Source organism: Sceloporus occidentalis, unplaced genomic scaffold, assembly GCF_023333645.1.
Source record: "Sceloporus occidentalis isolate IW3139 unplaced genomic scaffold, rSceOcc1.0.p SCAF_104, whole genome shotgun sequence".
NCBI lineage: Eukaryota > Metazoa > Chordata > Lepidosauria > Squamata > Phrynosomatidae > Sceloporus > Sceloporus occidentalis.
The window spans coordinates 2352152-2369213 of record NW_028317084.1 but is presented as its reverse complement, the minus strand read 5'-3'; the positions used below and the strand labels follow the sequence as shown (position 1 = coordinate 2369213).

General features: G+C 40.3%; 1 protein-coding gene across 1 annotated transcript in view; it reads left to right on the top strand.

Moving 5' to 3' along the window:
• Nucleotides 1-17062, top strand: part of LOC149283436 (calcium-activated chloride channel regulator 1-like) — a 39471-nt gene that overhangs the window by 5955 nt on the left and 16454 nt on the right. The window contains exons 4-8 of the mRNA XM_089497544.1: nucleotides 1646-1796; nucleotides 3843-3951; nucleotides 5002-5170; nucleotides 10902-11123; nucleotides 13423-13647. Of these exons, the coding sequence (XP_089353670.1) occupies nucleotides 1646-1796; nucleotides 3843-3951; nucleotides 5002-5170; nucleotides 10902-11123; nucleotides 13423-13647 (876 nt within the window). The remainder of the gene's footprint in view (nucleotides 1-1645; nucleotides 1797-3842; nucleotides 3952-5001; nucleotides 5171-10901; nucleotides 11124-13422; nucleotides 13648-17062) is intronic.

Genomic DNA, 17062 nt, shown 5'->3' with positions numbered 1-17062 from the left:
TACTTTAAAATGAAATACATTTGTGCTATTTTTTAAAAAAACTTTGGGACAAAAATTTCAGAATAAGAGTATGATCCAGTACCTGCCACTAAAAATAAAATGGGGTTGACTTCTGAGTAAACAGGACCTGAGTTGGGTAGCACACAGTTTAATGATCTTAAAGATGTGGTGATGGCTTAAAAAGAGGATTCCTAAGGGCCCATTCACATTATGAAATAACCCGGTGTGGAACACTTTCGCCAACTGCACTCAGTGCAGTTTGCGGTGGGTGGGAGTGACACAAAAACACCCCACTTGGCCTAGTATATTTGGCACCGGGTCATCTAGTGAGTCTTTTTCACAGCGCTGCAATGGTCCGGATCTTTGGTAGTGAGAACTCACTACTGGATTGATCTGGATCACACGGGATAATTTTGAAAATGGAGGCACCTCCATTTTCAAAATGATCTAGTGAGTCTGCTGTCTCTTCCTCCTCCCTCCTCATCCTCTCCCTTGCCACTGCTGCATCCTCCTATGTCCTACTTTATCATCCCTCCTCATTCTCCTTCCTCCTCTCCCTCCCATCATGCTATGATCGAATCCCTTGTCACATTTTATTCCTATGGTAATTCCCTCCCTGAGTGTGAACAGCAATAGGGATAAAATGCCACTGAGAGATTTGATTATGGCAAACAATAATGAGAACTTCAATCTGATATGGAATCTGAGGAGACCCAGATCTCCTCACAACAAAAAAGTAAGTGTGAATGACCCCTAAGACAAATTTCAGGGCACAAAACTTTGTTAATGGTTAGAAGCCATAACATGTAATCTCCATGATTAGAAAGACGCTTTAGACATCTAAATACCAGTTGTGTGTACAAGGAGAGGAGAGAACAAACACTGGGGAAGGATTGTTCCTTCAGGTCTTGCTTGTAATTTCTATAAAGTGATTTTCCATAAAATGGACTATTTACAGTCTTGGTCTTATACTAGGGAGCTCTTCTTATATACTATAATATGTAGTATATGATATATTATTATGTATATTAGTATATTAGCAATACATATTTTATAATATAAAGAATATTGTATATTTATTCTTAATGTACCATTTAAACTTTTCTTGAACCTTGCAATTGCTGTGGGCACTAATCTATAATCGGATTACATTGAAATTGCACTATTGTGCTACTCCTCTGATATTAAAGAAAATCATTTAAAATAATGTTTTGGGTTTTTTTAATAAAAAAAAAACCAAACCATGCCGGAGAATGGCAAAGGAATGTATAACAGTAATCTTGGGAACTTTTTGGACTCCTGTTGTCCTCCCAGCCCAACCACCAAAAGTAATATTGGGTTTCATTTTTGTAGATCCCTGGGGAATCTCCAAAGGAAGAGTAAGGAAAAATGAGACATTTGTACCTAAAGTCATTACTAAACAATGGCAGGCTAGAGGGACATTAACAGATTATTTCCAGTGGTAAAAGAATTTCCAAATGGCCCAACAACAGTACATCAGGGCACATCACTGGCCTGACCCCTGCAAACCTGATAGAAACATTATTGACCCATATATTATACTATGTAGCTTATGTAGAATACTGGTGGTTATTAGAACGTAGTTGTTCATTGTTTTCTTAGCTGTATTCCTAATTTATTTTAGGCTGATATCATAGTAGCTGATCCTTTCCTAAAATATGGAGATGATCCTTACACCTTGCAGTATGGAGGGTGTGGAGAACAGGGACGCTACATTCATCTCACATCTAATTTCCTGACAAATGACAGTTTGCACGATGTTTATGGATCACGAGGTACTGTCTGTTAATTTAAATTCAGTTTTTAATTAATTAAGGGAAGTCCTGTGAAAATTCATTTCACATCTAACTTCTTGAGAAATGACAGTTTGCATGATGTTTATGGATCATGAGGTTTATTTTCCTGTTAATTCAAATGCAGTTTTTAACTGATTAAGGGAAGTCCTATGAAAACATGAATGACATTTATTCAATACTCTTCTGAAGTGTCCTAAGTTTACATAGGAAATGGCAATGTTAGGTTTATTAGTACATTTTCAAGCCATAAAATCGCTAACTGTAGCAGGGTATGCTCTTGTTCAGATTCAGCAATGTTAATACCATGTACCTTCAGATTATATGCCACCAGCCCAGCTATTAGCAGGCTGAAGCAAGTGTGTCATGTTGCTGGTGGGGTGTTGAACACAGAGCTGTCTCTAAACAGTCATCACTGTGCCATGTAGGCATGAAGCTGGACAAAGACCCAGCCGGATAAATTTTCCTTCACGGCCATTATGGGGTATAGGGTATAGTTGCTAAAATATTATTTCACTCCAAAATGTTTTTGCAACTCTTTCTTGGTAAACTTGCACACCATTATTGTGTGCAAATTAGGCAACAGCCCTGTGGCAGTGAAAAATGTTTCTGCTTTGGAATGGATGTATTTGCAACAGTTACTATCCACACTGCTTGGACAGTCTGCGCCTTGAGCATGCTCTAGGTCTCCTAAATATGAAAATCTTTTCCATCTCTGAAATTGGCTCTTGCAGCTCCTTAAAAACATTAATTTGCTCAATGTTTATGTGCTTTGGACATGCTACATGATCACTTTCCCTCTCTGAAATGGGCGCTTTAAATAGAATGATGGAATCATAGAGTTGGAAGTGACCTCAAGGGCCATCAAATCCAAACACCACTATTTTATTTTGTTTTATATTTGCTGACCTCAGCTGAAAATTTTTCCAATGTTGATTTTGATGTTTCCAAGCTTTAAAGAAACTCCACTCCTTGGACCCTAATATATGTTGAATATCTCCATCTCTTGCAACCATTAAAGGCACAGGAGTGTTGTAAGGAGATAAGGGGGTAAAGATAAAGAAAAGGGATTATAGGATTGCCCCAGACACCTTGCATTACAAATTGTGCACCCTGGGTTATCTGGAAAGACTCTCAGAAAACATAGCTTAATAATGTATATTATCATTCTGAAAGGAATGTTTCTGAATGGAAAATTAGTAGTGCATGATATGTGTGTGTCGATCAATTATCTTTCATGACTCAGTATGTGATTTGCAAAAATATGCAAAATAAGAATATGCTGCTGCCTGACTTTGGAGAATCAGAGGAGTTTATCACACTCGGGCTAATTTCAGCATTAAAGAGAGATTAAAGTGCACTTAAAGCATCCCGCAAATAAAGCGAAAATGGCGAGTAAATGCATGAATGATTATCACATGCAATTGCACAAATAACGTGATATCGGAAATGCATTGTCACTGAAATCCCGAAAGTAAAAAGATATGTGTTAATGCTTCCTTGTGACCACTTTAGTGACGGGTTTTGTGCGACATCATGTGAAATAGTTTTGTGTAATTACGTGATTTTTCCGGGATATTCACATGATAAACTCCTGATCTCCTTCATGTGATAAACCTAAGAGTTTAGTAACTCTTAGGCAGAGGAGAGAAAAACACATGGTACTAGGAGAGGAAAGTTAGGAGAAGAAGAGGCTGACTGAGCACAGGGATGGAAGGAGAGAAAGACCAGCAAGGAAGAAAATGGGGGTGGGCGAAAGAGAGCAGAGGGAAATAGAAATGTCTCCGAAGGAAACAAAGGTGCTTCTAACCCAGACAAAGCTGGCAGAGGCTGAATGAGGGAAGGGAGGCAAAGATCAGTTGAAAGGGAAAAATGATTCGAGAGAGTGAGAGGAAAAGAAGGGAAGGAGCACGACAGTGAAGGTAGAATTAAAAGGTTTTTAACCCAGTGAAGCTGGATACTTTCACATACTTTTTGACAAGTTGTAAATATAAATCATAGTGGTAATTGTTTCCTTACTCTTCACAGGCAGAGTTTTGGTACATGAGTGGGCTCACCTCAGATGGGGTGTCTTTGATGAATATAACAATGATGCACCTTTCTATACTACCGGATTAAACAAGGCTGAAGCAACAAGGTACCATCCTGGAAGGATATCACCAGTGGTCATGAAAAGTCATTACTATAGCAAGGATCTTTGTTGACAGTTCTTCTAAATGCATGTAGAATACAGGTATTTTACATACCTGTAAAATATGATTAATATTAGAATAGATACCTAATATTCAATGCATGGCTGCTCTCTGTAGGAGATAAAGCTTCTTCTACTATTTATAGATTACTCTTTCATCACTGTATGGTCCCAAAGATAATGAAGTGACAAATTAAAATGCAATTACCTGTAAAAAGTAATTCAAGTTTTCTTTCTATATTGAAAACACAGCAGAGCTAAATTTCAAAAGTAATTTCTAGAGTGGCATTACTTGTTTTGTTGTACAATTAATGTATTTTCTCTATTTTAACAGTTATTTTTATAGGGCATTATTAGACATATTTAGAGGCATTTTGAAGGCTCCCCCCACTCCCTAAATGTAATCCATTCTTTCATGGTATTTGAACAGTGAGTGAACAGCATACATTTTGTTGTGGTTTGTGAGGATGGAAAGCAAGGAAGAGAAGCAGCAAATGAGTGTTGTACAGTTTCTCAGTGGGCCTTGGTTCTCATTTTAGCAGTAGTGTTGTGTTGTTGTTGTGTGCATTCAAGTTGTTTTCAACTTATGGTGAGCAGAAGGTGAATTTATCATGGGGTTTTCTTGGTGAGATTTGTTCAGATGGGGTTTGCCATTGCCTCCTTCCAAGGCTGTGAGAGTGTGATTTGCCCAAGATCATCCAGTTGACTTCCATGGCTGAGCATGGATTCAATCTCTGCTCTCCAGAGTCATAGTCCAGCGCCCAAACCATTGCACCACACTGGCTCTCTGTAGTGGTGTGACATAATCCATATCCTTGCAGCATTCGCATGAAAATGTTTTGATATTATCAATCAACTTATTAGCAAGGTTTCTTCTTGGCTGTGTTAAATCTCAAACATCATAGCACAATTTGTGTCAAAAATAATTTGTGTCAAAACATGATCATTTCTTGATCATTTGGCCTGCTAACTATATTTGTTCCTAATATTACTTAGATGTTCAGAGGGTATCACTGGACAGTATATATTTCGAACTAACAAAGGAACTACCAGAAAATGCAAAGTTGAACATCGAACTCAGCTTTATGAAGCCGGATGTGAATTTATTCCAAACAAAAAACAAACCTCATTGGCATCTATAATGTACATGCAAAGTCTCTCTTCAGTAAGTATAACTAACGTTTCTTGGAAAGATATTTCTTTAGTCCTTTGTCTTCAAGAATACAAGATATTTTTGAATTTTTGCCATATTACATACTGTATGAATTTAAGACACTGTAGTTTGCATTCCTGCAGCTAATGCAAAAGTGAGATTTTGCTAATTACTTCACCAATAATCCCAAAAGTTCATTCATATCTCTCATTCTCCTTCTAGTTTCTTCTCTAGTTTTTCTCCCCCTGTTCTCTCTAGCTTGTTCACTTTCATTTTCATTTCTGCTTCTCTTGATTGCCAGTGCAATTCTATGATATTCTAAAGGTGCAATTTTTTTTTGTTTTTCTCCTGCTCTTTTTTCTTTATTTTTTCTTTAGTTTTCTCATCAGTTTTATTAATTATTTGTCTTCTTATAGCACCCATGTTCATTTTGTTTTTATTTGTCTATGATGGTAGGTCACCATTACACTTATGGCATGAATTGCAAATGGGCTTCAGAAACTGTGGTTTTTAAAGATATTCTTGTAATTGGGAAGAAAATTGTTAAAATTACATGTCCCTTGCTTTCAGAAGAAAATTGGTGAAGAATTGTATTCTTATTGGAGGACCACAGGCTAGTTGCAATAGAAAAGCAGACAATGCCAAAGAAAGCCCCCAAGAGCAGAATCCATCTTTCTGGAACAGCACTCTTGAAAGAGCCAAGAACAATATGCCATTTGGTGCCAATTATTGTTGTGTGCCATTTTTTTTCCCTTTTAAGTCTATGAGTTTTAATAGTAATGTTAATGACTGACATGATGACAACTTAAGGTGCACAGGTCATAGACCTTCTTGGCAACCATATGTTAACATAAAATGGACTGGATTTTTGAGCACACTAATAGTTAACAAAACGTATTAGTACAAGGTGGGGACATCAGCACAAAAACAGCTCCTTACAGTTCTGTGGCTTGGCACTGTTAGAGTAAAAGTATTGTACAGCTTCTCAGTGTGTCTTGGTTCCCAATTTAGCTGTAGTGGTGCGTTGCTGTTGTTTTTGTTGTGTGCCTTCAAGTCTGTGCCAACTAAGCAGCCACTTCACTCTGGCTAGTGGGAGTCCTCATTTCCGGCATGGCCATAACACAGCCCTGATGACAGAGATGCCATTTGAATAAGGACTACACTGCTGTCTCTAACCTAGGATTGCATATCTTTCCTCAGTTCTGCCTCCAACTGTCCACAAACAGCACACTGAGCTCTGTGCATGAACTTCTATGTGTGTCAGCATCCTGTCCTCAGAAACCAGACTGGGTTCTAGGTCTCATAAAGTGGTGATGGAGCCTGGGGAGTTCTTGGAACGGTTGTCCAAAAAGTAACTTTTCTAAGCTCAGCTATAGGAATTCATCCCTAAAGTGTGAGAGCTGGAGCAACAAGAGCAGGATCACAGAAGCAGCATGAATCATGCAACCCTGCTATTCCTTGGTTACATGTGGACTCCTCACATGAGAACCCCTTCACATGCATATTGTGTGAAGTGGGCAATAACAGTATAAAAATGTAAATCAAAATAGCATGATTGCATAAACATAACTCAACATTAGAATAGCAAGAATGGACAATACATTAGGAATATCAAACATCAAAACTAGGAGACTGTCCTTAATACAGTAATGCCTGAACCTAAACTTATGTCCAGGTAGAAGGAAGCAGGTGGTGATTGTTGAACTTAAGTGACTCTTGGGGAGTTTCCAGAATGGAAATTTCTTTGTTGTTGCTAACTGCCCTCAAGTTGACTTTGACCTCTGGTGATCCCATGAATGAGGCATCTCTAAGACAATGACCCTGCTCAGTTCCTGCAGACCTAGGAGCTAAGCAGACTGTCTCTTCTGAGTGGCCTGCTGCTGCCCCTTTCAGGGCCAGAGTGGGACTGCAAATAAATAACTACATGCCATGGTGCCAATCTGGCCTTTCCACATGCTGCTCCTTTTTGCACCGAGGGGGAAAAACACTTTTGGCGCCGTAGTGATACTTCTGGCACTCCTTTTGGCGCTGCATCATCTGGAGTGCTGTGACACCACCTGCCATGTGGTTGGGTACACGGCATCAGGGCAGCATCGAGGTGTGTGTGTGTTGTGAAGATGCCAGGCCCCCACTCTGGCCCAAGGCTGGTGTATAACACTGCCTCTTAGGGTCATGTCCTATTTGATTGAGTCTGTCTATCTGGTATGTGATCTAGCTCTCTTTCTACTAAGCATTAAAGTCTTTTCTAGTGAATCATGTCTTCTCATGTTGTGGCCAAAATAGAACAGCTTCAATTTAGTAATCTTGGATTCTAGGGAAAATTCAGATCCGATTTGCTCTTGTACCCATTTGTTTATCTTTTTCTCTGTAGTATCTGCAGTCTTCTCCAGAGCCACATCTCAAATGAGCTGATTTTCTTTCTATCCACTTTCTTCACTGTCCAGCTTTTGCACCCATGCATAGTGATGGGCTAAAATTTGCTATCTAAAATTTCTATTGCTATCTAAAATGTGCTCTTCCATAGTAAATAAGCAGAATTGTAATGGGCTTTCCATATACTGGAGATGTTGTGCTTTTTCTGTTTGTATATCCTGTTGTTTTCCCACACTCATAGGCATGAGTGGGGAAGGGATAATTCACCCGAGTAGGCACTATGGTTTTAAAAAAACAAACAGAAATCTTAAAAGGATACTATATAAGGCTAACATATAGCTACAGTGACCATGACACTGTGGCACTGCCCCAAACTTCTTTACAGTATTTCCCTTTTTAATACCCTTTTACTCCTTTGTCACCTTGTGCCACAGCTGCCACCAATCCATGGTGAAGTCCTACTTTTTTCTCAAACTGCTCAATCGGACTTAATACCAAAATATTTTGCTCAATGTTGGTAGAGTGTAATTGTATCTTTGAAAACACTACAGAAAGTAATTTATTGAAACAACGTTGTAAGTTTATTTGCAGATTAACTTAAATATAGGATCACTTATGTGGGACATTGCTCACATTTGATACGTTATTGACATACACTTAAGCTTACCGCACAGCCCCCAGGGACACTCCCGGTGCGGAACAAAAGGGAGCGGGATGTGAACAGAATGGGGGCTATCATGCATTTTATCACATGCTGGAACGCTGCCACTGCCAGAAGTTCCCATTCCATTCTTGATCCGTCCCATAGGAGGCAATTTTCAGGAACTGTTCAGAAGGGTTCCTGAACATTGCCTCCTCTGGGACGCATATGGAACAGAATGGGAACTTCCGGTGGTGGCAGTGGTGTTCTGGAGTGCGATAAAATGCGTGAGAGCCCCCATTCTGTTCTCATCCCACTCTCTTTTAATTCCGCACCAGGAGCGTCCCTAGGAGTGTGAGGTAAGCTTAACTGTTTTACCTTTGTGATTTCTTGTCCTTATACTTGTTTGTAACAGTAACCCAAAACTATTCAAAATTTTAATTATACTTTTGTTCCTTACACTTTTATTAACTGTTTGTGCTTCACTTTTCACTGTCTACTATTCTCAGAGACTAACACTTCACTTTCCCCTAGGACACTCTTAGGCCATGTTCCCACGATGATTTAAAGTGAATTGCTAATCGGGTTATATGACTGTTGTTCCCATTTGAAACCAGTTCTGATCCTACTATTATTGGTTTCAGTCATAATGTAGCAAATACCAAAAACCCCACTCTTTCCTGACACTAGTTCTTTGGTGGTTCTTTTGAAAAGAATCGATTCTTGAACGTGTTCAACAAGTGAGAATGATGGATCTGAAAACTTATCAATACGGAGGGAAGGAACTAATGGCAGAGGGATGTTTACCATCCCTCCTCAGTTTTTGGTAGATCCACCCCCCCCCCCCACACTGTCAGTGTTGTATTTGTGCTTGTGGTGTGACCTATGGACACATGATTTTAAAAAAATTGATAGGTGATTCGATTCATTGATTTTGCAACTACTTGCAATCAGTGAGGCAAGTAGCTGCAAAACCAATGAATTGAATCTTCTATCAATTTACACACACACACACACACACACACACACACACACACGGGCCCTCAGTATACACTGGGATATGTTCCAGCCCCCCCCCCCCCCCATGTATACCAAAATCCGTGCATGCTCAAGTCCTATAGAACTCAATGGTGGTATGGCGCACGCACCTCAGCTGGAACAGCCACAGCCCCATCTGCACAAGGAGAAAAGAGTCTTTGGGAAGAACAGGCACGGTGGGAGGAGGTGCCTGGATCCTGCAAGAGCTGCCCACCTTCCTGGTCCCTGTGCTTCCTGGCCTCCCAAAGGCCCCCCCCCCCCCGAGCCTGCTGCCCCTCAGCTCCCGGGGGTCACTCCCAGCCCACCCACCTCCTCTGCCTTCCTCCTGCTCCTCTTCTCTCCCTCTATCGTGCTGTTGTCGCTTGTCCTTCTTTTCCTTCCTCCTGCTTCTCCTCCTCTTCTTTGCTCTTCCTCCTCCTTTTCCTTCCTTCCTCCTTTTCTTCTCTGCTTTTCCTTGTTCTCCTTCTTCCTTGTTCTCCTTCTCCTTCTTCCTCCTCATCCCTGCCACTCCCTCCTCCTCTGCCAATGCCACACCTCCCCTGCACTGGCTTGCCATCAGCATATGCTTAAGTCCGCGGGTGGCAAGTCTGCATATACAGAGGGTGTAGTTCCCAGACTGGGCTGCTGCTTACATCACTGATGATGCACAGATGATTTTGCATTTTGCAATGCCTTTTGAATGGTGCAAACTAGTGGGGATGACAATTGTGCCCCAAAAGAAGCAAAGGGATAATGAAAAGATCCACTTTCATAGTGGGAACCTTTTGGAATTGATTTACCAACACGGAGCAAAGGTAAATTGCAAAGCGGTTTAAATGTAAGTGGTAATGAGCCCTTAGTCCTCTCTTGGATGCTTTTTAAACCTTTAATTGCCTTTCTGTGCAGTATAATCTAGCCTCTCAGGCTCTTCACCCCCTCAGGGTAATTCATGTCTTGACCCTCACTGGTCCCTAACCAACTGTCTATCTTGGGTACCTAAAACTATTTTAACTGCCTTTCTCCGCAGTATAACCCAGCCACCAAGGCTCTTCATCCCCTCAGGGTGCACTAAAACATCGCCTCTAACTAATGCCAAACACTGCTCTGTTCCCCTTTATATCCCTCCTGACTCCACTCTCATTGGCTGGCACTTGACCCATCCTGACTGGATGCTGCCAGGGCTTCCCTCTGCCTGCTCAAATCTGCCTTATCTCCACAGATACTAACATAACATGAGAAACATTTCTCTGTGATCTTTCAGAGCAGCAAGTAAACTTGGGCTGTTGGACACACTGCAGAATTAATGCATTTTGACACCCTTTAATTGCTAGCGTTCAATGTTATGGAATTCTGGGATTTGCAGTTTTGTGAAATACTTAGCCTCCTCTGTTAGAGAGCTCTGATGCCACAAAAACTAGAAATCCCAGGATTCCATTGGCTGCAGTGATAATAGCGAAAGTAGTGTCAAACTGCATTAATTCTGCAGTGTGGCAGCAGTCTCGGATAGACTCTTTGGTCACACATTATTATATTCTCGTGAGATTATGAAGAAAATCTTTTCAGAATTTAAAATCCACATAGCCCCTGTAGCTACCATTTCTTTCCCACCCACACATTTGTACCAGCATTTTATATGAAAGAAATGACTGTACGTATTCAGATAGAAATTGCTAGTAAGGCTGTAATCCTGACTTTTCTTTTCTTTTTATTTAGGTCACTCAGTTCTGTAATGAAAGCAACCATAACATCAAGGCAACAAATATGCAGAACAAACTATGTAACTTCAGAAGCACCTGGGAAGTCATTAAAGATTCCCCTGACTTTGCCAGTTCATCCCCAATAAATGCACCTCCACCTGAACCCAGTATCTCATTGCTGCAAACCCACGACAGAGTTGTATGTTTAGTACTGGATGTTTCTGGTAGTATGGCTTCAGTAAGTTCATTTCTTTCCTATCTGGAATTTAATAGTAATGCAAACACCAACACAAAGGAACTATATCTCTATTCTCTCTCTCTCTCTCTCTCTCTCTTTCTCAAACTCTAACAACTCTAACTCTTCATTACATTAGAAATGTTAAGGTTGTTTTACTATATCTGATTAGATATGTTGATTTAGATGCTTCTTCTTCGTGGTCTCTGCGAATCACACAAATGGGTGGGAAAAGGGCTCCTTTGATAAGGTCAGCAGGATCTGTTTTCAGGGAGTCTCTCACCTAAAGATGTGAAGGCCCCCCAAAACCCCAGAAAAGTTAAAACAACAATAACACTTTCCCCAGGTTTTTTCCTGACACTTTTCTTGTTTTTTTCTGAAAAATTGAAATAAGGAAGAAAATTTAAGACAAGGTGCTCACATATTTTCTAAATCATTTCTAAAAACTATGTACACTATCAAATTATTCTAATTTCTGTGCATTGAATGAGGACAAGCAAGTCCTAGGTTACAAAGTGAACACTCCAGTGGAAGAGCAAGATGCATTTCTTCCTTTAGGGGGCACCAAAAGAATCTGGTCTGTGGAGTTTATCACAAAATTGTGTATTTATGCGGAACAATTTCACACAACATCGCACAAAACCCACCATTAAAGTGGCCACAAAGAAGCATTAACGCACATCTTTTTACTTTTGGGATTTCAGTGACAATGCATTTCAGATATCACTTTATTTGCACAATTGCACACGATAAACATTTGCACAATTACTTGCCATTTTCGCTTTATTTGTGGGATGCTTTACATGCACTTTAATCTTTCTTTAATGCTGCAATTAGCCTCAGTGTGATAAACTCCTATGCTTGGAAACACACACTAAATCAAGAAATAAGCTGACATGTGAAAGGGTAGATAAGCTTATTTCAGTTTGGGTAAACCTTTGGTTTTTGGAAGTCCATGATAACTGTGATGATGACAAACATACCAAAGCAGAAGCAGAGACTGATACTGATAGCCAGTGTTGCATCTGCACTGCAGAAATAATGCAGTTTGACACCAGTCTAAATGCCATGGCTCAGTGCTATGGAATTCTGGGAACTGTAGCTTTTTTAATGAAACATTTAGCCTTCTCTGTCAGAGAGTTCTGGTGCCACAACAAACTACATTTCCCAGAATTCCATAGCACTGAGCCATGACAGTTAAAGTGGTGTCAAACTGGAACATTTCTGCAGTGTGGATGCAGTTCAGAGCTTGGAAAATGAATTTGGTTGAATTTCATGCCTTAGTCCCTCCTTCCTTCCACGTACTCTTCCCTCCCCCCCCATTTTTTTTATGGGAATGGATGCTTTATGTCTATTTGATACTGTGGAGAGGAAATGTGAATAATTTTCTTTGTTACTAATGTTGATGATTTCTTTCTTTCTTTCTTTTCTTTCTTTCTTTCTTTCTTTCTTTCTTTTTTTGCCTGCTCCACATAAACTAAAAGTTCAGGAGATTATTACATACTCCATTTGTTTTAAAAAAGTAAATTCCATTTGTAATAATTGTTTGGATACATAATATTTTAATATACCAGTTGTGATAATTTAGTGCCATATCATATTGTACATAGTCATAATTTATGTTCCTAAAATAATAGAGTGACTTTCAATCTGTAAAAAGGGCCAATGTTGTATTTTCTTCAATTTTTTCCTTCAAAACCTGGAAAAAAACCTGTTTCCCCTCCATGGCTTCAAAATTTCTGGACATTTTACCGAATCTCTACTCTCACTCCCCCCGCCCCCAGCACCACCATGGGCCTTAGTTACTTGTAAGTTTGTACTTCTAGAAGACTTTCATGTTTTCTGACCAAACCCACATTTCCTATGTAGGAATAATTCAATATATTTTTGTACAAGTGAATTTTTCTCTGCAAAGCTCCAAAGTACAAACAGTGCTCAGAAGGAAAAGAATTCCTGGTTAAATTGTTTTAACATGCAGGGATGAAATAAGTGAACATTTAGATCCCTGGTGGAGTGCATGAACCTGCTTTTAAAACAATTGTTCCTACTGCCAGGCCCCCAGCTCTTGCTGGGTGGTAAAATCCTATATCCCTGACCATCCTGACTGGGGCTTCTGGGTGCTTATTGATGGATGGAGATACTGAAATCATTTGATCTGCCTATGTTTTATTAACAAAAGTTTATTAATTTCAGTTTATCCTAAATAGAGCTACATGTCATTAAGAACAGAATCTTTTTAGTAATGGATTCTCTCTTATATAGTATATGTATTCAAGACTCTACATCTTCTCCCCAAATGCAGAGCGACCGAATTACTCGGCTGAAACAAGCTGCAGAACTTTTTCTTCTACAGATAATTGAAGAGGGTTCTTGGGTTGGAATTGTCACATTCAATCAAGCAGCAACAATCAAGACTTATTTACAACAAATTATCTCTGACAATGTGCGTGAAACTCTTAAAACCTATCTTCCTACTACAGCAAGTGGAGGAACTAGCATATGCTCTGGAGTGCGTACAGGATTTCAGGTAAAGGAGAAAAATGTTCAGATACTTATTTATTTATTTATTTATTTAGGTATTTATATCCCGCCCTTCAGCCCTAATGGCTCTCAGGGTGGCTTACAATATTATTTTTAATCAGACAGTTCCCTGCCCTCAGGCTTACAATCTAAAAGACACGAAACAAAAGGAGAAGGGAATGATGGAGGGAAAGGGGATGAGGTCCAGTGGTTCTTCTCTCCCTCTAAGGCCTGGACCAAGGCAGATGGATTGAAAGGAGGGCTCTTCCTTCTTCCAGGCTAGTCCTGATGGAACTGGACTTCATTTCTTTTCCCCCCGCTAGTTGTTTTGGACTATATCTTACTTATCCAGTTGTCTTGGAAGCAGTTATTGGAAAGCCCAGGATACTGTATATACTCATGCATAAGTCTAGAAATTTTGGTCAAAAAATTGACCCAAAAAACCTGAGTTAACTTATCCATGGGTCAATGTAAGTACTGTATCTTAACTCTTAATTAAAAGAAGGAACCATCCCCTGGTGAAAAACAAGAGTATAATCTGTCCTGGAAGTACTAGTCCCCTCTACTCTCTCATCCCTCCAGCCTTAAAACTAAAGACAAAGTCTACTGAAATTTTGTAAGTTTTGACATTGTTTTGCTTTGCTCCATCTTTTAGATCCTTTGCTATATGTCCCTATATTTTACCCTCAACTTATTCACTGGTCATAGCAAAATCCATAATTTTGGCCCTAAATCTTATCCTCGACTTATACATGCAGTTGACTTATAGTCAAGTATATATGCTGTGTGTGTGTGTGTGTGTGTGTGTGTGTGTGAGTGACTTGGAGGGGGAAATTTAATGAAAGAAGACTGACATCCAGTTATTAACCACCATGTAAATGCTGACCAAAGCAGAATATACTGAGAAGTAATAGTACTAATTCTCTATATAGCTGCAGCCCCAGTCCCTGGAGCTAAGCTTTTGGAAAGGCTGACAGGCATTTTGTATGAGCATAGTAAAAGAAAGAGCATAAGGTGAGGTTGTGCCTATTGAGTTAAACATCCCCAGCCCTAGAGAGTCCTTTGAGAGAGTTTGGGCCTGAACAGATAGGTTAAATGAAGCAGCTTTGAATCACTTTGAAGATGTGTTTTTTAGAAGACATATGTGTCCTAAGAGACCAGAAGCTGTGTTGAAGCTATGCTCTGGTCCTAAGGACTGGAGCATGGCTTCAGCATGGCTTCCAGCCTCTTAGGAGGTGTATGTCATTTAAACAGCATACCTCCAAAATGGTCTGAAGCTGCTTCATTTGGTCCATCTGTTTAGGCCCATAGTTGGATTAAGGCTATTGTGTCTGTTTGGGTAATGCTGTTTGTGTGAACTGGGAAGGGGATTGCTTATGTGTTTGATAGTGTTCTATTGCTCTTTTGTGTATACACTTAGGTCCTCTGCCTGAGCACATGGCCATCTGTTGAAAGGAAGTGAGTCAGGTTAGGGTAGGAGCTAGCAGCCACTCACTCTCTATATAGTAACAGCCCCAGACCTTGAAGCAAACTCCTGTCCTTAAAGCATGCTAACTGCTTGATCAGGGGAAAGATTATCACACACCTGCACACCTATCCCATCTTTCTGCTATCCGGAAAGAGTAATGGAGCAATTATTTGGTATTAATGGGAGTTTCCGTTAATACCAAATGATGGCTTCATTTCTGGATGTGAGAAGGATGGGATAAATGTGCGAGGGCGTGATAATCTTCCCCCTGATCATGCAATTAGCATGCCTTAAAGACAGGAGCAAGCCGCTTTGCTCCCATATGATAATCTCATTGGTGAACAGGCAGAAAGCCCAATGGGTGTTTTGTGTGAGTGTTTAGTGGGGAAGTTTGAGGGGGAAACCCCATAGTTTTGTTTCAAAGCTTGCTTAAGACTACTTATTATGGATGATGAGAGAGCTGCAACAGCTGTGGCATGTTTGGGCATTTGCTAGAATATGTGAGCAGTTTCACCTGCAGTAAGTGCAAATTGATTGTCTTGTTGGAAGGGAAGGTCCAGCAACTTGAGGCCCGGGTATCTACTCTTCAGGATATTAGGGAGCATGAAGTTTTCTTGAACAGAGTGGAGCAAACTGTCCTGGGTGAGGAACACATAGGGGAGATCTCTAAGGAGGAGGTCAGTCCCCAAGCACAAGAGGCATTTGGAGGAATGTGGCATGTAGAAGTAGAAGGCCCAGGAGTTCATTCCATGAGTTTGGAACTAAAGATTTCAGTCAAAGCTCTCTTTCTTATCAGGGATGATGAGAAGCAGCATCAAGAGCAACAGTGTCAGTCCTCAGAGAATGTACAGGTGACCCTGGAAGATTTGTCACATTTAATGGTCCCTTCCAATCCTCAGAGGAGTCATGTGGTGGTGGTAGGGGATTCCCAACTGAGGAAAACAGAAGGAGTGGTTTGCAGGCCTGTCAGGATGTCTCAAGAGGTGTGCTATCTCCCTGGGGCAAAAATCTGTGATGTAACAGAGAGGCTGACTGGACTCATGAAACCCATTGACTGTTAACACCTTCCTTTTGGTCTCTGTGGGAACCAATGACACTGCAAGGCACAGCCTCGAGAATTTCACGAAGGTTTATGAGGCTCTGAGTAGGAAACTCAAGGACCTTGATGCCCGGATTGTCATTTTGTCTCTCCTCCCAGTTGAAGGACATAGCTCAGGAAAAGAGAGAAGAATAATAGAGGTAAACAACTAACTACTTCTGCAGATGGTGCTGCTGGAAAACAGTTTGGCTTCTTGAACCATAGTCTGTGGTTTTTGGAAGATGGATTTCTGGCAAGTGATGGGTTGTCCCTCACAACAGTTGGCAGTTTGCTAAGAGTCTCACAGACCTGATCAGCAGGGCTTTAAACTGAGTTATGTGAGGAAGGGAGGCAGTATTCTTGAGGACAGGAGTTCAACAAGTGCTGGAGTCAATAGCCTGAATATTATAGAGGGAACTGAGTGAATAGTAGAATACAACAGTGAGAGGAGGAAAAAAACCTTAAATAAACAGAGAAAATGGCCCAAAATCATAGATGTCTACATGAATGCACAGAGCACAAGAAGTGAACAAGATGAATTTAAACAGAACACAGCAAAGCAAAGCAAAAATGATAGAATAGGTATAACTGACAGTCTCATGACTGGAATGTTTTAATAGAGTGATTCAATAACATATTTCAGAGAAATAGACCAAACAGGAAAGAAGGAGTAGCATTATATATCAAGGGTGTTTACATCCATAGACCCATGACTTAAATCCTGGGAACCAGGTTGAGAGCATCTGAATAAAAATTAAGGGGGAGAGATACAACAATGATGTCATTGTTAGGATCTACTACAGAACCCCAAGCCAATCTAAGGACTTGGATGATGCCTTCCTGTAACAGATTACAGTCGGCCCTTCTTATACGCAG